The sequence below is a fragment of the Sinohyriopsis cumingii genome, chromosome 18, assembly GCF_028554795.1.
Source record: "Sinohyriopsis cumingii isolate HCF-2022 chromosome 18, ASM2855479v2, whole genome shotgun sequence".
Lineage (NCBI taxonomy): Eukaryota > Metazoa > Mollusca > Bivalvia > Unionida > Unionidae > Sinohyriopsis > Sinohyriopsis cumingii.
In genome coordinates, this window is record NC_142978.1 from 4511492 (window position 1) to 4534447 (window position 22956).

The 22956-nt window shown below is 33.4% G+C and overlaps 1 protein-coding gene across 10 annotated transcripts in view; it reads right to left on the reverse strand.

Annotated features, from left to right (window-relative positions):
• LOC149775988 (uncharacterized) overlaps positions 1 to 22956 on the reverse strand; it is a 336196-nt gene that overhangs the window by 173026 nt on the left and 140214 nt on the right. For all 10 annotated transcript variants that reach the window (XM_089941197.1, XM_089941195.1, XM_089941196.1 and 7 more), the window contains 4 exons: positions 22657 to 22778; positions 19829 to 20183; positions 18725 to 18912; positions 9357 to 9548 (listed from right to left, as the gene is read on the reverse strand). In XM_089941197.1, coding sequence (XP_089797323.1) covers positions 9357 to 9548; positions 18725 to 18912; positions 19829 to 20183; positions 22657 to 22778 — 857 coding nt within the window. The remainder of the gene's footprint in view (positions 1 to 9356; positions 9549 to 18724; positions 18913 to 19828; positions 20184 to 22656; positions 22779 to 22956) is intronic.

Below are 22956 nucleotides of genomic sequence, written 5' to 3' on the forward strand. Positions count from 1 at the left end.
ATTAATGCGGCCCCGATATTAATGCGATCCAATTGTTTTTACCCCAATTATTGCATTATAGCGGGGTTCCACTGTAATTCCATCATCCATAATCGATAACAACATGTACATAAATTCTCTCCCTCACCTGTTGGTACATAAATCCAAAGTTTGCCAAGTCATATCCAAAACCAAATACATTTCTTGTTCTCAAAAGATGAGTGCCAAATTAAACTGTTATTCATGATTGACAATCCGCTTATTGTGTACAGAAGTAGCTATAAATACTTGGCTTAATGACAGAGATAAGTACAGGTATGTAAAGTAAGTATTGAGATAACCTTCCAATACACAGGCAAACATACAGTGTACATGATACAATAAACAGCTGGCATTTTTATTGATCTGTGTGGTAAAACCAATCACATACAGACTTTTTCAAATATGACAGCTCACTTGAAAATCTGAAGTTTGACCAGGTAGCAGATTGCATACATAATACAATATTTAATACCATTTAGCTGACTGAATGCTGATATTAAGTGTGGTTTTTATGTCCCGTTGGGACACCATATAATTTTTGTGAGGTATCAATGCAATGAACAAGTTCTACCTTTCAAATCCATTTGCATAAAATTAATATATCATTTAATATAATAATAGGCAGAAACTGACAAATCATATATACTAGATCATGTATTTATTGTACATGGTTCAAGCTTAAACAGGTAGATATTTGTACTACTTATAATGTTCTCCACACTCCAAAACCATGCCTGAAACACTAGAGTATTAGGGGCATTTAAAGTGTTCTGAATATTTTCTTACAACTGTTTTGTTTTTTTGAACTTATCAATAAATGTAATTTTGATCATTAGACAAAATGATGTTTAAAAAATGTATATGCAGCTGCATGTATAACACTTGAGGTACCTGCAGATACATGTGCGTAATATAACATAGAAAAATATCAATGACATAAAAAAATGTCGTCAGAGAAACATTTCTGCTCCTAAGCAAAGAGCATACTGTAAAATCTGGGTGGTCTTAGGGAGGTCTGACTTATATCAAGGATGATTTCGATAAAGTTTATAGATGTAATTTTCTGTCATATCCTACAATTCTTAAGTGGTTTTATGATGGTCACATATTCATGAAAGATGGCCCATGTTCTCGAAGACCTTTGTAAGTGATGGATCAGCAAGAAGAGACTGCTGTCTAGTGGGCAATTGACAAGGATGCTCAATACACAGTGGAAGATACTTCTATTATCACAAACAATAATTTGTAAGCTGCTTTTAATACACTGATGAATCATTTGAAGCTCAGAAAGGTTTGTGCAAGATGGGTCATGCATTTGTTGAGAGCTAATAAAAAAAGAGACCATGGTTGAAATTGTTATACAGCTAATCACAAAAAATAATGAGAATGACCAGAGACGTTTGAATGAGATTATCACAGGCTTTTATGTCACATGTTCAGGCTTGAATAAACAGTAACACAAAAAAGAGTGAAAACAACACGATTTTAAAAAGACAGTAATTTATTTCCCTGGAAAAATTCTGTAAAAATGAAAAAAATATGAACTTATGGTTTTATAGAATCAAATCCAAAAATGATCCAAAAATAATACGAGAAAATTTTTTTTTAATCCTAATAGCAAAATGTTCTACTGATTTCACATTCGAATCCCTACAAAGAATCCATGATGTATGCTACAATCTGTAGTATTGAAGTCTACAGTTCCTTGTAGAAATAAAAATTATCACTCTGATTTCTGATAGCTGAATACATTTTTATAAAAAAACTGTTCTTGTTACATGAGCACATGTATTTTCCAGAAAAATAATAGAATTAATCCTTTTGAATCCAAGTAATTTGAAATATCTCCAAACAGGACAACATCAACAGTTTAGCAGCCCAACTTCTACTGAGATTAATTCTCCAAAACATGGGTTATATGGGCTTTCTAAAATCTAAACAAGGGTCAGGTAAACATCTTCTGGAAGTTTATAGGGGATTTGACGGTTAGTATCTCCCCTTGAAAACACCAGAGGGCATCTCGGTGCAACTCACTTCCGGATAGTTCATTGAATTAAGATGGCAAACAGGATCGATATCTCACTATCTTAAAAAGAAATTCTATCAAAATTTGATCAATTTTTTTACATCTTTTTTTTCTCACTAACTTGCGCTGCTCCCAGCTTTCAAATAAATATTCTCTGCCCATTTCAGAACTTCACCATCTTTTCATTCATTACTGTCTTATGCTTTAGTTTGTATTATTTGACTGTGTGAAAGTGTATCGCTACGTAAAAAGTTCTTGCAATTTATCTCGCTTGAAGAATAATGAAAATATGTTTGTTTATTTACAGCTTCAATCACAGCAGTTAACAGAGGTTGAACGACGAGAAAAAAATCATAACTTCTTAAGGTTCTTTTATTATTGATTTAGACTGTTGCTTTTTTATTATTGTTCATTATATTTTTCAAAATGCACAAATGTCAACCACACTTGAACAGACAGGCGAACGTACGAGTCTCCTTGATGATTATTTTAACTTTATTTCCTTGAACGGTTGGAAATTTTAGAGCATACAATTTGGAGAAATATCGATGTTAGACACACTATGCATGTATAGGACATTTGTGGCTCTCACCTATCTACCTGTGTGTCTGTATGTATGTCTGTCTCATTTCATCTGGTGCATGGGTATGTATATCCTCAAATGAATGTGTGTTCGCATATGTATATCAAATAAACATACTTCTGGTTAAAAACGAGTATATAATGATGCTAAGATAGAAAGAGTGACTGATAGATAAAGACAATAAATATGAATATTTGTGAGTATCCATTTATTATTAACTTGTAGAGCATGTTCTTACAAGCAGTCTCTTTTTTAAGTCATGCTGTTTGCAATTTTACATCAGGTCACGTGGATCAATATTGATTTAAAAGGCGAACCAAAGTAATAGGACGGAATCTGTGAAATAATTGGATCTTTAAAACTTACATATTTGATGCAAGAATAGTTAAACAGAATTAAACTAATTTGAAGAAGGCTGTTCTAGATGAATTTGCTGGTGGCAATCAGAAATGTTGTCTAAAGACCCCAGCAAATTTGAGAGTTATTATGTGTCAACATAAGCAAAGACAAATCATGCTGAAAGTTATTGCATGTACCGTCCAATATTTGATGCTTCAAAAGTCAAAAAGAAAATGAAACCAAAAAAAAAGCCTCATTGGGCATGTTATTTAATCTGAATATCGTACGAAATTTACACCCAAATATGAATAAATATTCCGTCAGCATTAATTACACTCCTTTATCGTTATAATAGCTAATGTAATTATTGCTTTGTTAAGTTCCTCTGAATTCATCAAAATACTGTGCTCCATTTAAAAAAAAAACTTTTCTGGTTTAAAATATTCAGCATTACAAATCAGCTGATGTATCGAATTCATGTTATAATTTTCTTATTGAACTTGTGTTATAGCTTTTTAACTCGTGTTATAAACAAACTATTAGCGTTGCGAAAGTAACTGAGAGAGAAGAATATATCAACATATGAAACATGCAAATTGTAGAGATTGTTTTTGTTAAAGTTATCTAGCAAAAATGTGCAATAAATGCTTAAAATCGGAGAGCAAAGAGAAATGTTCCTACAAATGTATCTGAATTATGGATAATGAATCTATATTATCAGATATTGTCAGTGTATTGAATTTAATTATTTGATATCATTTAAGTAAGGAAAGAAAATATTATTTAATTATCTGATATAATGTAAGCATGGACACTGAATCTAATTATCTGATTTAATGTCTATAATTATTCTCCTAGTATAAACAAAAGACATATATAATTGATTCATTAGTTTAACCATAATGATCTGGAGTACAGCTAAGATTCCTTCCTTTGTTGACTTTATGTTTTGCTAACCAAGCGTAGAACAGTGAACTATCCGGAACTGGAAATTTTTTGTGGGCATGCGCACTGGAGCTAAGGGAGGTAATTTTAGTCGCTATGATCAGTAACTCCGTTGCAACCATGAAACCCCCTATAGAAGCAAATACTTGTTACAGATCACATTTACCCAGTGTGAACCTAATGAAAACCAAACATTTTTACTCTAAGAAATAATAAATTGTTTATATCTTAAAGACAAAGTCCCATCATGACCTTGGAAACAACCAATCATTTTAAAATAAAATAGAACTTGTTTATGAAGGTTGCTACAAATTCTGAAACAAGGTCAGGATTTAATCAACACATCAACACCTGGTAATTATAAACTAACAGCCAAGGTCAAACTTTTTTCTAAAAAGAGTATCATCTCTAGTGAATAAATTTACATTACAATATCATGTAATGAAAAATAATTTTTTTTAAAACTGACCAACAATTAAATTGAAATAAATATATATTAAATCAAATATAATTAAATCAAATATAAATAACACAGGCGCCGAAACATGGATTCAATTTTTGGGCCCAACTCCAGAGAAAATAATAGTCACACATGGAGAAAATGAGCATAGATGAGATATCACTTGATGTAGTCAGATTGTCATAAGTTATATAGGCATTAGTTTCAATGTGCACGGGAAGTACTTGGCAGAAATTAACTGATCTGTTCCCTAATAAAGAACTTTGTTGTATAGCATAACAAAATTCAGAGCTATTACAATTGCAAGAAAAATTCAAAGTTTCCATGTAAAGACAACAATTTGCATGACAAGGGGCACAACTCTGTTGAAAACTGAATATAAAAGACAAAACCCATAAAAGGCCTAAGAAGGGATCAGACAACTATTTCATTTCCCATAAAACTTATTGTCGGTAAATTAAAAATTCAAAGTAAGTTGAGCATTAGACAGGCACACAAACCATACATGCTTTTGGTTTGTCAGACAAATTGTTTCCAGCCTTGAAAAACAGGTGATCTGTGTCATCTTTATAGCCTTACCATGTTAAACATGGGTACCCGATGTCTGTACATAATTCATATCATATTTTGCCTGCAGGAAATTAAGTAAAGGGTATCTAAATAAAAGCAAATAATTGTTGTGAAATATAGTACGTACTGTATAATGAAGTTTGTGAAACTTATAATGGAAAATAATAAATCCAATTTAGTACTCTATTTTTTTTACCCCTCCACCAGTAGTCTGGTTATAGGCTGTAAAATAATGAGTGGTCTAAGACCTATACAATCTACAAGACCATGCGGATACCAAACGGCATAACAATTATGTTGAAGCATTCTTGAATTATACTGGTTACAAGGAACATCCCACATAATGATATGAAGTCAATGTCAAGGACATCATTATATGAACATGTGTGCCGTGACTGGACCATGTACATTTAAACCCACCCCATATATAACAGTCCTATGTAGGCACAAGTGGAACCATTGTTGACTCTGGAGATTACTGACCAATGGTTTTATTGACCAATAATTTTCAACATGTATTTCAATGTCTTAAAGTATTGTTTTTCATTCTTACTCATTTTATCAATATGTCCCTTCTTTTTCGCAAATTTTGTGCTTTTTCTCTGGGGAAACTCCTAATTTCAAAAGAATGTCTTGCCACAATAAAAAAAATATTGTATTATACCTATCAATGGATGTCAACTTTTAAATCTTAACAATATATGTGCACCACACAGAAATCTCAATTTTCATACATTTCTCTACAAGATAGTCATATAAAATTCAAAGAGAATTATAAATGGGCAACTGTTTGTTTTCTTATCAGTAGCATTATCATCATTTCCATTTTTTACATACTTCAGGCTGTATCAGAATTAAATATCATTTTGTTTCTCTATAAACATAGTAACTGATTTTACAAATTTGGCTTAAAAATTAGCCACAAATCTCCAAACACTTATGGTACATTAAAATAAAACTGATCAGTGAACAACTTAAGAGTGTCCAAAAAGTAAGGGTGTCTGAAGACATAGAACAAAGATGGTGTAATTTACAATAATCTGTATTTGATGTGAGGATTATTACAAACATGGACACAGCTAACTTAAGTACAGTGTTGCCATTGGAAGTACATAACTGAGAGTTTAAAATCCCATTAGTGTCTGAACTGGGGGTTAAATTTGGGAGTCTCTAATGCACAAATGTGAAACACTGAAGTATGAAGTGGACAAGAATCTATCACATTTTCCATGATTAAAACAAATTTAAGGCATAAATATGTGTAACAATTATGAAGATGCTAAAGTGAAGGACATTAAGACCTAAGCATAAATGAAATAAAATCAGCAGAACAGATAGGATTAAATCCCTTACCACCACTTCAAATGTAACTTCAAGAACCTGTAAGATTAAGGACATTTCAAAAAAATATGCTGACAAGTAATAGTAGAACTAATTTTCCCCAAGTAATTTGATGCAGCTGTTCATATTCAATAGCATTTGACTTAAAAACCCAAGCTCAAATCCTGTAAGCTTAAAACTGAGTGTGTGGTGGATAAAAAGGCATCAAATAAATTTATTTTCTCACCCTTAATAGTTATGATCATTGCAAAGTCGAAGAGAATGTAATTTAAATCGATTCCAATTTTCTTTTTACATTTGATAAAAATTAAAATGTTCACCAACAAGGTATGCCCCCCCCAAAAAAAATTTTCAACGAGGAAAATCAATTGTCAAATAGCCAAGAAAAAATTTAAAAAGCTTTTGTGAAATCATATTCCAATTTTCATCCAAACCTGACCAAAAATATGTTCTCTGGAGTAGTAACATGGTTGGTCAATCGGGTGGAAGATCACTTGATTACAATGCATGGATCTTGTTCAGTACACCTCTCCCTCTATAACTCGCGCACAACGGGGTCCACAAACAGACCGCACTATAAGCAAGGCACGCGTTAACTAGGGACCTCCAAAAATTGAGGAAAAAATTGGCTTTGACTTCAAGAAAACTGGGCGGGAGGGGGAGCAGCGTTAGGGAACTGGGCTGTTTATTGACTGAATCCTCATTTGATAATCACATCAATAATAGTTTTTAATAATGTGCTTTTACTAATGATGTTCGTTATTCTGTTTAAATAACATTTATTTTCAAAATTTCCAACATACTAAAGATTGTTCCAACTGGTTTCAACAACCATAACGTGTATGCAAAAAAATCTGTGTATTACATCACTGCTTTTTGTTTTCTTGATGAGTCTGGTTCCCGTAGTGGTGTTTAATATTATTCTGCCAAATCAGAAGTCCACAGAACAGGGAACTAGACTAACTGTTGACACACCACCAAACAAGATTCCTTTTGTTTCAAAAACATGCAACATTTATTTCGTGAGACAATCATCTACGTTGAAACTCAATTTTGTATTGCTCAGTTAGTACAATATTGATGTCGTGATTTCATTGGAATTAATAATGAAAACTTCTTATCATCCTTGAGGATAGCTCTAAGTGCAAGTTCAAGAATTCTCTGAAACTTGCTTGCCCACAATGGTCCGTATCTGTGAAATCAAGCTCTTTATTTTACGAAGTATTTGTTTCACTTGAGTGCCTTGTTAACTTTGACCACAGTTATGAAAGAGTCAGTTAATTTAAGGCAGTTTATGTTACACAATAACATTTATAAGTATTTGACTGATCAAATGAAGCGAGTTCTCCTGACATACGACCAGGGTTGCTTTATTTTAAGTTTGTAGGATTCTCATGCCTTTTAACTTTTTTTTTATTCCACCTCCTTTATTTGATTCAAAAGACATAATTAACGTGACAATACAAAGGAGGCCAGCTTTTAATTCAGTGAAACAATACAGCAATTACTTCTGGAAGTCAGTTATCAAAACATGGTTGGCACTTAATTAGGTTCTCAGAGAAACGCTCACGGACAGAGCTGTTATGTTAGATTGATGCATTTTATGTTTAATTACAAGAGGAAACATTGCATTTATGATTAGTACACTTAAAAGGAACTAAAAGATAGAACCAGAACACAAATTTCAATTGATAAAAAAATTATTTAATTTCTTGTTGTTGTTATTGTAGGGTTTAACGCCATTTTTCAGCACATGATAGGCTATGCATGGCGGTCAGTATTAATGGTGGAGGAAGAACCCAGGAAAACCCCGGAAATAACCACTGACCCACAAGAAGCTACTGGCAAGCTTTCCCACATACCCAAATTAGCTGAATCCGAGACTCGAACCCATGCAGACAGGTGAGATGGCAGTGATCCGTAATGGAGAGCGCATTAGACCACTCTGCCACTCGGGCCCCTATTTAATTTGTATTTATTTATTAAAGTACTGCACCCATTTGGCGTGAGGGACATTTTCACTGATCGAAATTTCCTTACATATCATTAATTGTGGTGTACTAGGAATGTCGTTGGAAAGAAAATGTAAAAAATTGTATGACCTATTTTTAAATTTGATATCACATAGTGTTAATTAAAATTTCCATGTCCTATCTACCATTTTCGATGATAAAGATAATCAAAGTTTACATTACCAATACTGATCATGACTTTCTTCAAGTTTAACAAATAGGGATCAATTTTTGGAGTATTTTCTGGTTTAAAAAATGGGATCCATGCCTGACTACACGTTATAAGCGGGTTCGCGAGTTATCGAGGGAGTGGTGTATTGAACTTGTCCAAGATTGTGATGATATAAACCCATATGCCAAGCTTGACTGAATCTGGCTCAGATATAATAACTCAAGTGATAACATGCAATTGTTATGGATGGATAATGCATGACACACAATATAAAACTGATGATGGGACATACCATAAGCTCATTCAAGGGCTAAGGAGCTCAAATCTGAAAGGCCTTTTATATGCAGATGCCTACTGTGAAATTCTTCAAGTTCTTGTGTTTCAGAAAAAGTTGTTTAAAGATGATTCTAATTTGCTAATGGCAGCTCTATTTGACTGCAGACTGACATTATTGTAAAAAACATAAAGTATTCAAAATCAGGAAGCTTTCTGTTAAAATTTGGTCCAATTCTGTTGAGCAGTTTTTCAAGAATAATGGGTCTTTCTATTTTTAATAAAGGTAAATATATTTGGTGGTGGATTAGAAAAATTTGTGTGAACATCGAAACTGTCTGTATCATGGTGCTTTCTTTCAAATTTGGTGAAATTCTATTTAGCAGTTTTTGAGTCATTTAAAAGTCTTTCAATTTTTAGTAATGGTAGCCATTTTGTAATGGTAGCATGTGTGAATGTATTAGGGTTTAATGGTACATTAGCACAAATATTGGCTATGTGAAGATAATTTAATGTAATTCTAGTGAAAATGAATTGCACACTTCTGTAAAAGGTATAAAAATTTAAAGATAAAGGTAAAAAGTACAGAATTTTTATATCATTTTAAAACTAACCTGAGACTCATCATTAGTGAATGTCGAAGTAACCACTGTTTCCACAAGATCTTCTGTTGGTGAGGAAAGAACTTTCTGAATAACCTCATGTGTAGAAGAGGTCGCTTCTTCAATCATCTCCTCCTGAACTGGAGTTTGTCTAGCTTCCTCTTGAAGCATCTGCAGTTCCTCTTCTAATGCCTCTATTTCAGCCTGAAGATAATTCCAAACAAAGCTTTACTCTCTAACAAGATATATACTGCATATATTAGCTTGTAAGTCAAGTTCAAACAAACCTTGATGTCAAACTTTGGGATACAGTACACCACACATTTAGGGCTCTGATGCACAAATCAAGGTAAATGGAAACACTGATTAAGACCACAAAATGAGTCATTTTCAGACTGACATGAAACTGGAATGGAAGCAAAATGTAGCATTAATGCAAAAGAATACAAAAATTTCAAGTCAAAAGCCTGTTTGCATGATAATCCAAGATCATATTTCTAATGCGAACAATTTTTCACTCTTACAGCTAGGATATTGTTCTTGTTAATAGGAGACAACCACTTATGTGATGACATCACTAACCGTAGCTGTATAAGTATGATCTTTGAATAAAATTAAATAAGAAATAAACTTTGCTGACAAAAAATATACAACTAAATGATTACACATGTTGTACTAGTGATTAAGTTTTATCAGAAATTCAATGCATTTGCTATTTCATTAAAGTGCTTAAAATATTAACACAAGATATGAATGATATGGTTCCCTCTCTTTAACACCTTACAAAATGAAAAAACCCAATTTTGGTAAATGCGTTTTCATTTTATTCCAAATGTGTGAAAATGCAAGGAAACAATGGAAAAAAGCTGTACAAACAAAATCAGAAATACCTTCTGCAGACCAAACATGAACAAGAAAGTCTATCAAAGGGATTGATGCACTGTTGTCTCAAAATAATTTCCTGGAATCCAAGATAAAATTTCTTCTTTTTATTAACTGCTTAGTACTGAAGAAACCTTTGATATTCTTAAGCAATAATATTTTCAGCTTTGTGGTAGCCAAATCAGATGTAAGATCATCACCACTGTCATTTAGGACAAACTATACATCACTAGATGACTTTGGGTGAAAATTCAATGCAGTATGACCATCATTCAGAATGAGTAGCATTAACAAGGTTTACAAGATGAAAACTGTGGCAGCCATATTTTATAGAAGATTTACATTGTTGCAATTAAGACCACGCAAATGTCGTTGAAAGTGTTAGTGAAAACTCTGCTGAAATTACCATCGATTTTAAAGAAGCAGTGATAACAAGATTATTAATAAGGCTGCCCTGGTGGCCATGCTGGATATCAGATCGACATTATTTAATTCAGGACCAATTACATACTGTATGAAGTTTTCTAATGAAGACACCATGCTGATAAGACATTCAAGATCACTGCCACAGTGGCCATATTGGGCATCATATGACATTCTGTTAAGGACAAGCATTGATAGGATTTTCAAGATCAATGCCACAGTTGCCATACTGGGCATCAGATATGACATTCTTTTAAGGACAAGCATTGATAGGATTTTCAAGATCACTGCCACAGCGGCCACAAGATCAGCACTGTTTCCATTTAGGTCCAAATAGACATCATAAAAAGTCTTTAAGCGAAGTCCCAATGCCAATATCAAATCCATTCTGGAGGAAAATTGCAATAACAAAATTAAAAACATTTCATATTGGATGTTCAAGTAGTACCCTTTTTATTAACACAATGTAGACCTTGAGACAAGTGTGTAAAATCAAATGGCAGTCATCCGGATAGTTTAGCAAAAACAGCAAAGACAAATTTGTTCTAACGGAGATATTACAGACAATGTACAACAGGCCATCCTGTAAGCTCTATAATGACCAATTAAGACAAAAATGATGAGATGATGGATACAATGCAAATGTAAATGGAATGCAAACTAAATAAAAAATAAATGCAGATTTGCTCCATAATACTCTGTAATTCCTGCAAATGAAATTGTGGAATGCTTGAAAGTGATATCAATCAAGGACTTGTCAATAAAGTTCCATGCCAAATTTGGTTACAATCCAAAATTCCCAGTAAAGTTGTGTAGTGGAAAACAAAGTCAGGAAGCTAGATAATCAGTAGTCATAACTCCTCCAATTAATGCTCCCAAAGGACTGAAAATCAAACTCCTGAAAGATTGCATCAATAAAATGCTAAATTTGGTTAAATAATACGATTCCCTGTAAAGATTTATTGTGCAAACCAGACTATTGATGGTTGAATGGTGTGAACATATACATGACTGTACTGGTGGTATAGGACAGAAATAGTTTTAAAAGTTGTCTACAACAAATACCATTTTACAGTTGAATTCTGCTGCTTTTGAAAATTAAGTTTTTTTAAAAACATTTTAAAGCAAACTGGTGTTTTACAAAATCTATTCACACAGTATAGAAACTAGTCACAACCACTGTACTTAGGTCTGAAACTTGATGACCAGTGTAATGATGTGTGCAGAGTATCTGATTAAGAATTCTTTACACAATGGCTGACTTGTGTACAAAACAAGCTGTAAATTGATAACCTTACTGTTGTTTTGGAGAGTTTATGGTCAAAGGTGAGATATTTTTTGACATGCTAAATATAACAGAACAGATCAAAGGTGGTTGTAATGGCCACTGAGTCTTTGATTAAAAATCAACCATCCTCAGTGTAGGAGAGAACAAAAACATTATTGTTTCAGTAGAAACACTTGCTTAAGCATTCTGTTTTCAATTTTTTTTGGGGGGGGGGGGTCTTGCTTAATTGTTTTTCCACGCTGTTTTAACATAAATATTTATGGGAAATTCTTGCCCCCTTTTCTGATTAATTTATGCTAAAATGCTGAAACATGCCCCTTCTAATGCAGTGAAAAGTATCAACTAAGAAATATTAAAAGTTCATCAATTCTTGGAAATCGGAGTTTAAGTCAGTGCTGGAAGCAAAGGTCCTGAGTTTGTACTGTGTGTTGTCCTGCATTTGTACTGTGTGTTTCATGCAATTTAGATTTTAAAACAGTATTATGTAGGAAGAAATTATATCACCTGACATTTGCAGACACCATCACATAAGGGCAAATCTAGTCCAGAAAATTAGTACTAGCAGCCATATTTTGATGTCAGATTCTCATCATATAAATTTAGAAGACTTTTTTGCCAAGACGTTTTATGTCCAATTTATGCAAATTCTTTTGAGTGATTTTCAAGAACTCATTCAATGGATTTTCTATTTTAAGTAACAATGACCAGATGTAATGGTTAATCAGTGTGCGTGTGTGTGTAATTTGGATTTTTAATGTAGCTTTAACAATTTTTCAGTCATATTGCTACGATGTTTGCAGTGTGGCAGTTTATAGTGATGTCTAGCACTTGGGCAGCATGCCACAGACACGTTGCATAATGTCCCATCCAGTCACATTATCCTGACACAAGGCCGAACAGTCCTAACACTAACCTCTTAATGCTGAGTGCCAAGCAAGGCAACTGTTAGTACCATTTTTGTAAGTCTTTGCCATGACTTGGCCGGTCAGTCAATTTTGGTCCAATTCTAATGTGGATTTTATAAGAAGGCATTAAAGGATATTTTTGTTGGAAGTAATATGGCCATATTTGATAGCATATTTGATAGCAGATCTACATCATTTGTACTACATGGGAACTAAATAGGCCTGAGATCACTAATATGACAGACAAATTACTAATGGTATAATGCAAAGGCAATTGGCCTAAATAAAACTGGGATCAGTATAATGCTGATGACTAAATTATTTTGAAAATATTTCCCATTTTTTATACCGTTGTTCATACTGGATGGCAAATTAATATCAATGCCAAGTACTCAAAATCCTCTGTGCCAGGATCCAAGCTCTCAAATTTGGTGAAATTCTGTTGAGCACTTATTTTTTTTTCTTTCTTTAAGTTGTGCAAATGTTTTTGCTATGTTTGCAAAGACCACAATATCCAATAGAAGATGCATCTTCTATATAACTGTGAAAGGGATTCAAGCAAAGATGCATTATGTCAAATTTATTGATCCAATTCTGTTTTGCAAAGACCACCATATCCAACAGAAAATGCATCTTTGATATAAATGTGAAAGGGATTCAACCAAAGATGCATTATGTCAAATTTATTGATCCAATTCTGTTAAGCAGCCCCATAGAAGAAAGTTTTTCTATTTTTAGTAGCAGTAAGTGTAGTTGATTGTGGATTGGCATAATTTTAATAAATTTTGAAGCTCTTCATATTAATTGGTTTTTGTCAAATTTCCTCAAGCACTAAGTGGTTTTTGAGAGGTTATTAGCTGTATTTTCTATCTTTTGTAATAATGGTCTTAGTAAATAGCAAAAAAAATTTTTATAAATCTGAAAGCCCATCATACCAAATTTTAGTGTTAAAAAGGTCAAATTCTCATGAGCAGTTTCTGAAAAGTCAAATGTCTTTGAATTTTTCTGCAATTGTGGCCTTATTTGATGCTAATTAACAACATTTTAACAGTCTGAAAGAACTTTACGTTATGATATTTTAAAGTTTGTTCCTATTTTGTTGTGCAACTTTTGGGAAAAGTCACCAACTTTAGTAACAGCATACATATTTCATTGCAGATCGATATCGTTTGTATAAAATTGGATGTCATCTATGATTGGATGCTTTCTAGTCACATGTAATCAAATTCTTTGGAGTGATTTTCTAAAAGAAGTCATATTAAGGTTTTTCTATTTGTATCAAAGGTGGTTAAATTTTGATTGTCGATTGGCATCATTTCAATAAATTTAAAACTGCTTTTTTTCAAATTTGTTCCAATTCTGAAGAGTTTTGAAGAAAATAAGTAAATAAAAATTGTGAATGACAACATACAGTGGACAAAAGTTATACCATAAGCCAGGATGCTTCCTCTGAAATTTGGTTGAACAGTATTTGGTTATTCTATTCTTAGTAAACATTAACCATTTATGATAGCTGATCAGTATCATACATGTAAAACTGACACCTATACCAGGATGCTTTTTGTCAAATCTGGTCAATTCTGTTGAGCAGTTTGTGAAGTCATTTAAAGATTTATCTACTTTCAGTAATGGTGGCCATATTTTATGGTGGACTGATATCATTAGAATAAATCTGAAAGGCAAATTTTGTCAAGTGATTTCTTGTTTGATATTGTAAATAGACAATGGACCATACCAAAAGCTCTCTTCTGTAAATGAGCAGAAGAGCCTAATGGCAAGCTTACCAAGTTTGAGTCAACTATCTCAGACACTGACAAACAATTACCTTTTTATAGAGTACACCTGTTTACAGAGTATCTGTAAATGCAGTATAGAATCGTTGTCATGATCCCTGACTTGAACTTTTAAATGTCCATTTAATACTTTTTAGAACTGGGCATGTGTTGATTTCAGTTTGTAAAACAAGAAAGCCCCCCCCCACCCACCCCGGACAAACAAGAAAACAACCCATGGCATTATAACCAGATTGCTGACCATGAATAATGTAAATTCATTTTTATTTAATCTTTCTACCAATTTTGTAGATTTTAAGTTCCATAATGGATTGGCACATCTAAATGCAAACTTTGGTGACTCCATGAACAATATTGTAAAAAAGTGAACCAAATGCATGCCCTAACCCAGAGAAACTTGGCTCAATGTTAACTACGAATAATAATAACTATTTTAGGGGGAAAAAAATGTTGAGACAACCATCCCTTTAAGAGAACAAGGTTTTCAAGTTTAATCGCAAGCAAGATTTAGGTCAGACTGAAAGCATATCATTTAGGAACAGCTATATATCAAAAGAAGTCTTTTAGTAAAAACCCCTTTGTCAACCTAACCATCTTTTACATGATAAATAGCAATAACAATAAATTCAACATAACCTTCATGGCAGTCATAATTGGATCTGCTCCATTTTCAATTAGTCCAACTCAATCTCATTACAAGTCTTAAAACGAACATCCCATGTCAATATGATCAGTCAACTATTATATAGGGGTCAGGCTACCAGGCGAAGTGGGCAACTGAGTTGCCTAAAAAATGTACATTTCACCTTCTATTAGAAAAGCAAAACAGAGTTTGCTCTGTTATTTTTTTGGACATACAATGCATGACAGTAGTTAATGACTTTTGAGATGCTCCATCACCATAGCCAGGTAGTTCTGACAATGTTGTGATGTAACCCAAGGCAAAATGTATTGCATGCACTCACAAACTTGCACATTCACAGGCATGCGTTTTATTAGCTGACAGACCGTTAATCCTTTCCCGAGCAAGTTATCACTGATGAAAACATACTAACTTGTGTTTCAAAACTTAAGCATAATTGTGTAAGTGGTAATTTGTGTTTTAAGAATAGAATCGGTAAAAAGCAATTTATAATTTAAACCCCAAAAAGTAAAGATTTTAATTGCCATGTCTGCATTATTTCATTTATAAAATCAGTTTGAAACCGCCAGTGAACCTGTCATGGGGTAATAATGGAAGACACTGCTGTGTCCAGGAAGTACCACTTCATTAGATTGTTGGTTTTTTTTTACACAAATCATTGGGCAAATAGATCAAGAAAAATGCATAATTAATAGAAAGCAGTGACAAAATATTATGAGACAGAATATTTAGCCTGAAAATGTGATCATGTAGGTTAGAAACACATGGAATAGTGCTATGTTAAGGAATTCAGGAAGCACTGCTTTGGCTGTGTCAATTTGGTTGGAATGGGTCTGGTTTATTAATCAATTGACTTTAATGCTTGTCTACGAATAGTTATAATGTTTTATATGCAATACTGAAATCAGGATAACCAGTATGGTATAAAGACACTTGTCCATTTGCTCTCACATACATGTTACAGGGGTTGTTCAAACCAGTTTAGAGAACTTTTTCAACTGCCATTTTATAGCGAATTTTAAGAAAGTAAAAATACATTTTTCTGTGGTAGTTAATTAAGCATTTTTACCAAATGCAAATAGGCATCCTGAGAAATAAGACATCATTCAAATAAAAGATCACAAACACACATGCACACACTGTATTTCTTGCTTTACTCCAACTTCTCCCTGTTCAGCTTTCAATTCTCCCTATTCTGTCCAAAAGAAGAAGTCACTTTTCCCTAAAATTCAAGCCTAGCTTGACCAATGATTATGAGATTTTCAAAATGGTAAGTCAGTTGGTTGGTTGTGTGGGTTTAATGCCATTTTTCAACAAGATACAATATACATGGTGGCCAGTATATTTGGTGAAGGAAGAACACAGGGACGAACCAACAAACCATGGGAAGGTACTAGCAAGCTTTCTCAGATAGCCACATTTGCTGAGAAGAGAATCACATCCATGCAGACAGAGGTGAGATGTCAGTGATTTGTAAAAGCGAGAACAACAGACACTCAGCCACCCAGGTTTTCAAAACGGTCATCGAGATGGCCATCTTGGAGGTATGATTGAAACCATTTTCAGTTAGGGCTCACTACATAACTTAGAAAGTCTTTTAGTAAAAATTCAATGCATGCACAAGCAATAATAACAAGATTTTCAACATGGTTTTATGCTTCTGGGTGCCAAGAATGAAATCATTTCCATCATAGACTGACTAGGCGATGAAGTCATTATAAGAAGTAGTAAAAAGGTTTTGAAGCTGGTCACCACAGTTTGATGAATGTATGTGCAAAGTTTTGTGACTTTTCAGCTATTTAATATGAATATTAATAACAAACTTGTGCAAAATGATGGATGACAAATGTTGGCATAAGCAGTTTACTGGCAGAGATAAAGAGCATGATAAATTTAAAGAAAAGTGGTCAAAATCTTTGTGAACTTAAGTTATAAAACACTTTACACTCTTGATTAATCTTTTGGAAATTGAATATACCTTGCCGAAGCTACAAATATGACAATAAGTAAGGAAAATCTTATGAAATAAAACAATCAACATTCTATCAAACTCTCTGGGAATTAGCAATTAATTCACCATTGTTATTATAACCAAAGGTAATATAAAAAAAAAGACTTAAGTGGAATGCTATGCTTTGTAAGCCATCCCAGCGTATGTTTCAAACAACAGAGTAGAAGATGTAGTCACTATATCCTATCTTTAATTTCTGTAAATACATCTCCTCAAGAAGATAAACATAAAATGTTTAATAACAAAACAAGTAACAGTATTCAGAGCATGGGAAGTTAAGTGCATATACACAAAATCTGAAGAAAAACCCACCACACAATTCACTTTTTGAAAGTCCTGCCATCTCCTAACAAATATCAAGATAAGCACTGACAAAAATTCAAAGTGGATTACTGATAAACAAGACATGAGACAACAATGCGATGCAAAGAATCACCTGAATCCTAATTTGATTAGTACAAGAGCTGTTGCTGGAACTTGTAAGATGATTACATTTCTGTAACATGAGACAGGTTTGAAAGCAACAAAGAAACAGTCATTGTATTTTGGTCCATGATAAATCCATTCAAACAAAAAGCACCTTCTAAAGTTTATGTAAATAATTAAAAAGTTTTGAAATAAGAGTCTAAACACTATATGCATTTCCAAAGTATAAACCCTGGAAAATAGGTCCTGCATCCCAGTTTAAGTGTACGGCAAATTTTGATTCCAAAACTGCACTGTCCCGGGGGGAAGGGGGGGGGCACTGCATCCTGTCTGCTCTGGGATACACCCTACCCTCCCAAGGGCTTCCCAGTCTTTAATCTCATGAGGTTCAATAATGGCATAATGTAATATCCAAAATTTACATTGTTATCATTAACTTGGCATCATTAATTTCCGTAAATGTTGTGTAAAATGCACCAATGGAGTGCATACACATGACCTGTCTCACACAAAGGGTGTATTCAGAAAAGACCTGACCACACTTAAAACTGCCTGAAATGCAGCTAGCTTCCTGCCCCAACTAGTAGTCTGTGGAAAAAAACTGCAAAGATGCAAATAAACTGTAGTCTTCATGGGTGATTGAGACAAGAGTTGCAGCCGACACAGGAAAAAAAGAAACAAATTGATTTGGTTTGGTATTTTACAGCACAGCAATACATGAATGTTATTTAGTGCTGAGGCAAATGGAGTAAAGATCCCTGCACAACAGTAGCTGACCCAGCCTGGTCTGATTGTAGGATTCAACCCAGCACCTTTTGGTTGCATATTGGGCATGCTAACCCCCATGCCACCACATCATTATTAGTTACCTCTTTCAAGAAATTGGAGGACACATTGGGCCTAACTTACATCTCTGAGCCTGCATGGGAACAGACAAATTAAATCTTTTCTGTACTGCCAGCTTTTGTAAAACTGGTATATAAATAAAGTAATTGTGAACTGCTTTTACCTTATGTTTATTGGACAATTCCTCTATCTGGGATTTCAACTGTTTCTCAAGGTTATCAAGCTCTTTATTATGTTTTTCTGTCAACTTCTCTTCCAAATCCTGCATTTCCTGCTGATGTGCAATTTCCAGTGCTTCTGCATCTTCTGACACTTTCCCTTCGTTCTCCTCTGCCCCTGCAAGCTGTGACTCTGTAACCAAAAAGGTGATACCTGAAGTCTTAATGAATGCCAAAATTCTTTGATATTCATCCTGAATCCAATATATAAGATCTGTCGATTGCCTTCAACAGCTTCCCTCTGCACTACACTGGTGGTGAAACAAATTCTTGAACAATTATGCTTGTTAACAAATCTTCACTTATTTTTTACAGTTTTAGTCTTTATCTAATCAAAAAGTAGGAGCAGCACATCACATAAGTATACATACACCAGACTCTCAGCATAAAACAGCTGCTTTATTGGAAATAATTACCAGTTAAAGCTGGACATTAAAGTGAAGGTCAGTATGCTTTTCTACATTTCTCCTTTTGCTTTAGAGTCAGCAGCCTACAAATCTACCTACACCCTTGTTTACCCTTTCTCTGCAACAAACAGAACATATTTCTTCTTGCAAGTAAATTTCTACATAAACCAATACAAAGAGTTAGAGGTATCTTTTTACTACAACCATTGCATTAACTCTGTAATCGAGTAATTTTTGTTATTACTTTCTTAAAAAGAGCAAATAAATATTTTAGCATCATGAACTTTTATTAATAAGCAAAATGACACTGCAATGTATTTTCAGTTTGTCTTTTCGATAGCAACACTTCAATAAAAAAATCTACTCTCTATATTAGTGAAGAATTTGTGATCTACAGTATCTCTAGACATACCATAACAAAGCTACAAACGACAAGCATACAACAAATTTACGATTATTATGAAATGAATCTACATACCTGATAAAATGTTGCATCTACCTTTGTCATATGGCTATCATAAATCAAAGATAATTAAATGAACTGATTCAGGAGGTACTGACATTCTTACATATACAGCCATGCCATATTGCAACATAGCACAATGCTATTCAAGCCAACAATACTCAACCTTCTTTACTCACCAGCCTGAAGCTTCTCTATCCTCTCTTCATACAACTCCAACTGTTCTTTATGCCTTCTCTCCATCTCTACCATTTCTTCTCTCAGCCTCTCCAGCACATCTTCATCACTGACCTTGGCTGACCTTGCCTCCTCTAGCTGTGCAGCAAATTCTTTCTCAATGGCTTCAACTTTTAACAAATGATCATGGGTCAATGACTCATGAAGGTCATTCAATTCCTGATCATGCTGATCTTTAAGGTAGGTTCTGAGGTCTTCTAATTCTTGTTCATATTTTTCCTTCAGCTTTCGAGCATCTTCTGCCCTTTCTCTGCTAAACCTTTCTATCAATTTATTCTGTTCTTCCAAATAATTGGTCTGAAAATGTATTGGAAATGAAATAGTAGCCTTACCTGTTAATATCACTCAGGAAATCTTACAATGAAATTTCCAATGAATTAGCATATTACATAACCACTGTTTCAATAGATCAGACAGAAATTCATAATTGTATATATGAAGTAAATATCCAATTCAGTTACATACTTCACAAGCATTTTCTCTGTTCACATTATTCTACTAATTCAAAGTTTAATAAAGACTACTATGAATAAAATCAAAGAGAACAACTATTAAAATACTGTAACTGTATTACCACTCACATTTGTTGCTATTGTTGTTGCTATTGTTGTTGCTATTGTTGTTGTAGGGTTTAATGCCATTTTTCAGCACAAGATAGGCTATACATGGCAACCAGTATCAATGGTGAAGGAAGAACCCAGGAAAACCCAGGAAAGAACCACTGACCCACGAGAAGCAACTGGCAAGCTTTCTCACATACTCAAACTGGCGAAACCCGAGACTCAAACCCACGTAGACAGAGGTGAGATGGCAATGATCCATAATGGTGAGCACTTTAGACCTCTCGGGGCCCCCACATTTCTAAAGCAATACTGACATGTTATTCAGTTTATAAAGATCCTCCTCCTCTAACATTACATTGTCATTTACCATCCATGAGTCATATCAATCAAGCCTGCTTCACATTACATCTTGCACCATAATTTTTAAGTTTTGACTGATCTGCTAACCAATTCTCTTTATTAATATAGTCAATCTTCAAGACCTGTATTCAAATTGAAGAAACTGATTTTTTCATGGAATTTACTTTTACACAGCTGCTATAAAACAGCACATAATGATAGTGTCATGATAGCACATGTATGTCTACGATGGACAAGTATACTCTTGTTATTTTTACACAAAATCATTCTTTTCTAAAATATTGTCAAATTTATAATATGTGTGTAATTAATGAGATGTCATGTACCAATAATCGTAGTCCATATGCAGGCAAGTGTAAGATGTAATTCAGGGAAATATTGATTACACCAGATATTTGATGGTTGGCAAGTATGCGAAAGTCTTGATACTATACACAAAAGTATATTTATCATGATTTCTGTCTATCATGTCTTACAAAGTGATGGTAAATTCATCTAAGTATCAGACACTTCATCTGTCATATAACATAACTAGATGTTCTTTTAAAAGATTTAATTAATATCAGAATTTATTTCATTAGTATTTCAATCTCTTATCTGGATTAAAAAACAACAAAAGCATAAAATCTTTCCCAAATTTTAAAAAAAATGATCAATATCCAATACTTAGAAATATTTGAAAATAATATGTGTACTTTTCTGCTCATCCTGCAATCAAATGCAAAGAAACTGACATCTTGTTATAAGTATAATTTTCTCATATTTGTGTTTATGTGCAAGACATATGGATGAACCAGCCTTTAGATTACCTCTATTAAGGAACAACATACCTTAAATAATCAGTTTTTTATTGTCCTGAAAAAATAAACCTTTAGTTAGCAGACACTACTTAACTTCAAATGCCATTTTCTCAACTCTCCATGAAGATTGCTAAAGATGAGTTTAACTAATTTTCTTGTGCTATCTCAGATTTACTTGATAAGACAATGTTGTGCATAACCTTAGTGTTATTTACTTGATAAGACAATGTTTTGCATAACCCTAGTGTTATTTTCTTGATAAGACAATGTTTTGCATAACTGTAGTGTTATTTTCTTGATAAGACAATGTTTTGGATAACCTTAGTGTTATTTACTTGATAAGACAATGTTATGCATAACCTTAGTGTTATTTACTTGGTAAGACAATGTTTTGCATAACTGTAGTGTTATTTACTTGATAAGACAATGTTATACATAACTGTAGTGTTATTTACTTGGTAAGACAATGTTATGCATAACTGTAGTGTTATTTACTTGGTAAGACAATGTTATGCATAACTGTAGTGTTATTTACTTGATAAGACAATGTTTTGCACAACCCTAGTGCTATTTTCTTGATAAGACAATGTTTTGCACAACCTTAGTGTTATTTACTTGATAAGACAATGTTTTGCACAACCTTAGTGTTATTTACTTGATAAGACAATGTTTTGCATAACCTTAGTGCTATTTACTTGATAAGACAATGTTATGCATAACCTTAGTGTTATTTACTTGGTAAGACAATGTTTTGCATAACTGTAGTGTTATTTACTTGATAAGACAATGTTTTGCATAACCTTAGTGTTATTTACTTGATAAGACAATGTTTTGCATAACCTTAGTGTTATTTACTTGATAAGACAATGTTCTGCATAACCTTAGTGTTATTTACTTGATAAGACAATGTTTTGCATAACCTTAGTGTTATTTACTTGATAAGACAATGTTTTGCATAACCTTAGTGTTATTTTCTTGATAAGACAATGTTTTGCATAACCTCAGTGTTATTTTCTTGTTCAGTTTCAAGAAGAGTTTTGTTATCACCTGTTCATTTTCAAGCATTTCATCAAACTCCTGCTGCATCAGAGTTTTGGCCATGTCAAGTTCTGTGTCATATTTCTCATGGATGATGCTTGCTACTTCAGGTGCATCACCAGTGCGAATACCTGGATAATGAAAAGTGCACCTATAACATACTTTGGTGTCTGTGAAGTACAATAATCTGAATCAGCTTGTCAGGGCACTTCTATTTGCAAAAATAAACAAACAAAAAGACATACAAATAAAAAGACATCCAATGAAAAGAACCAAGTAAAAGATGGTCTTGTTAAAGAAATAATCTAT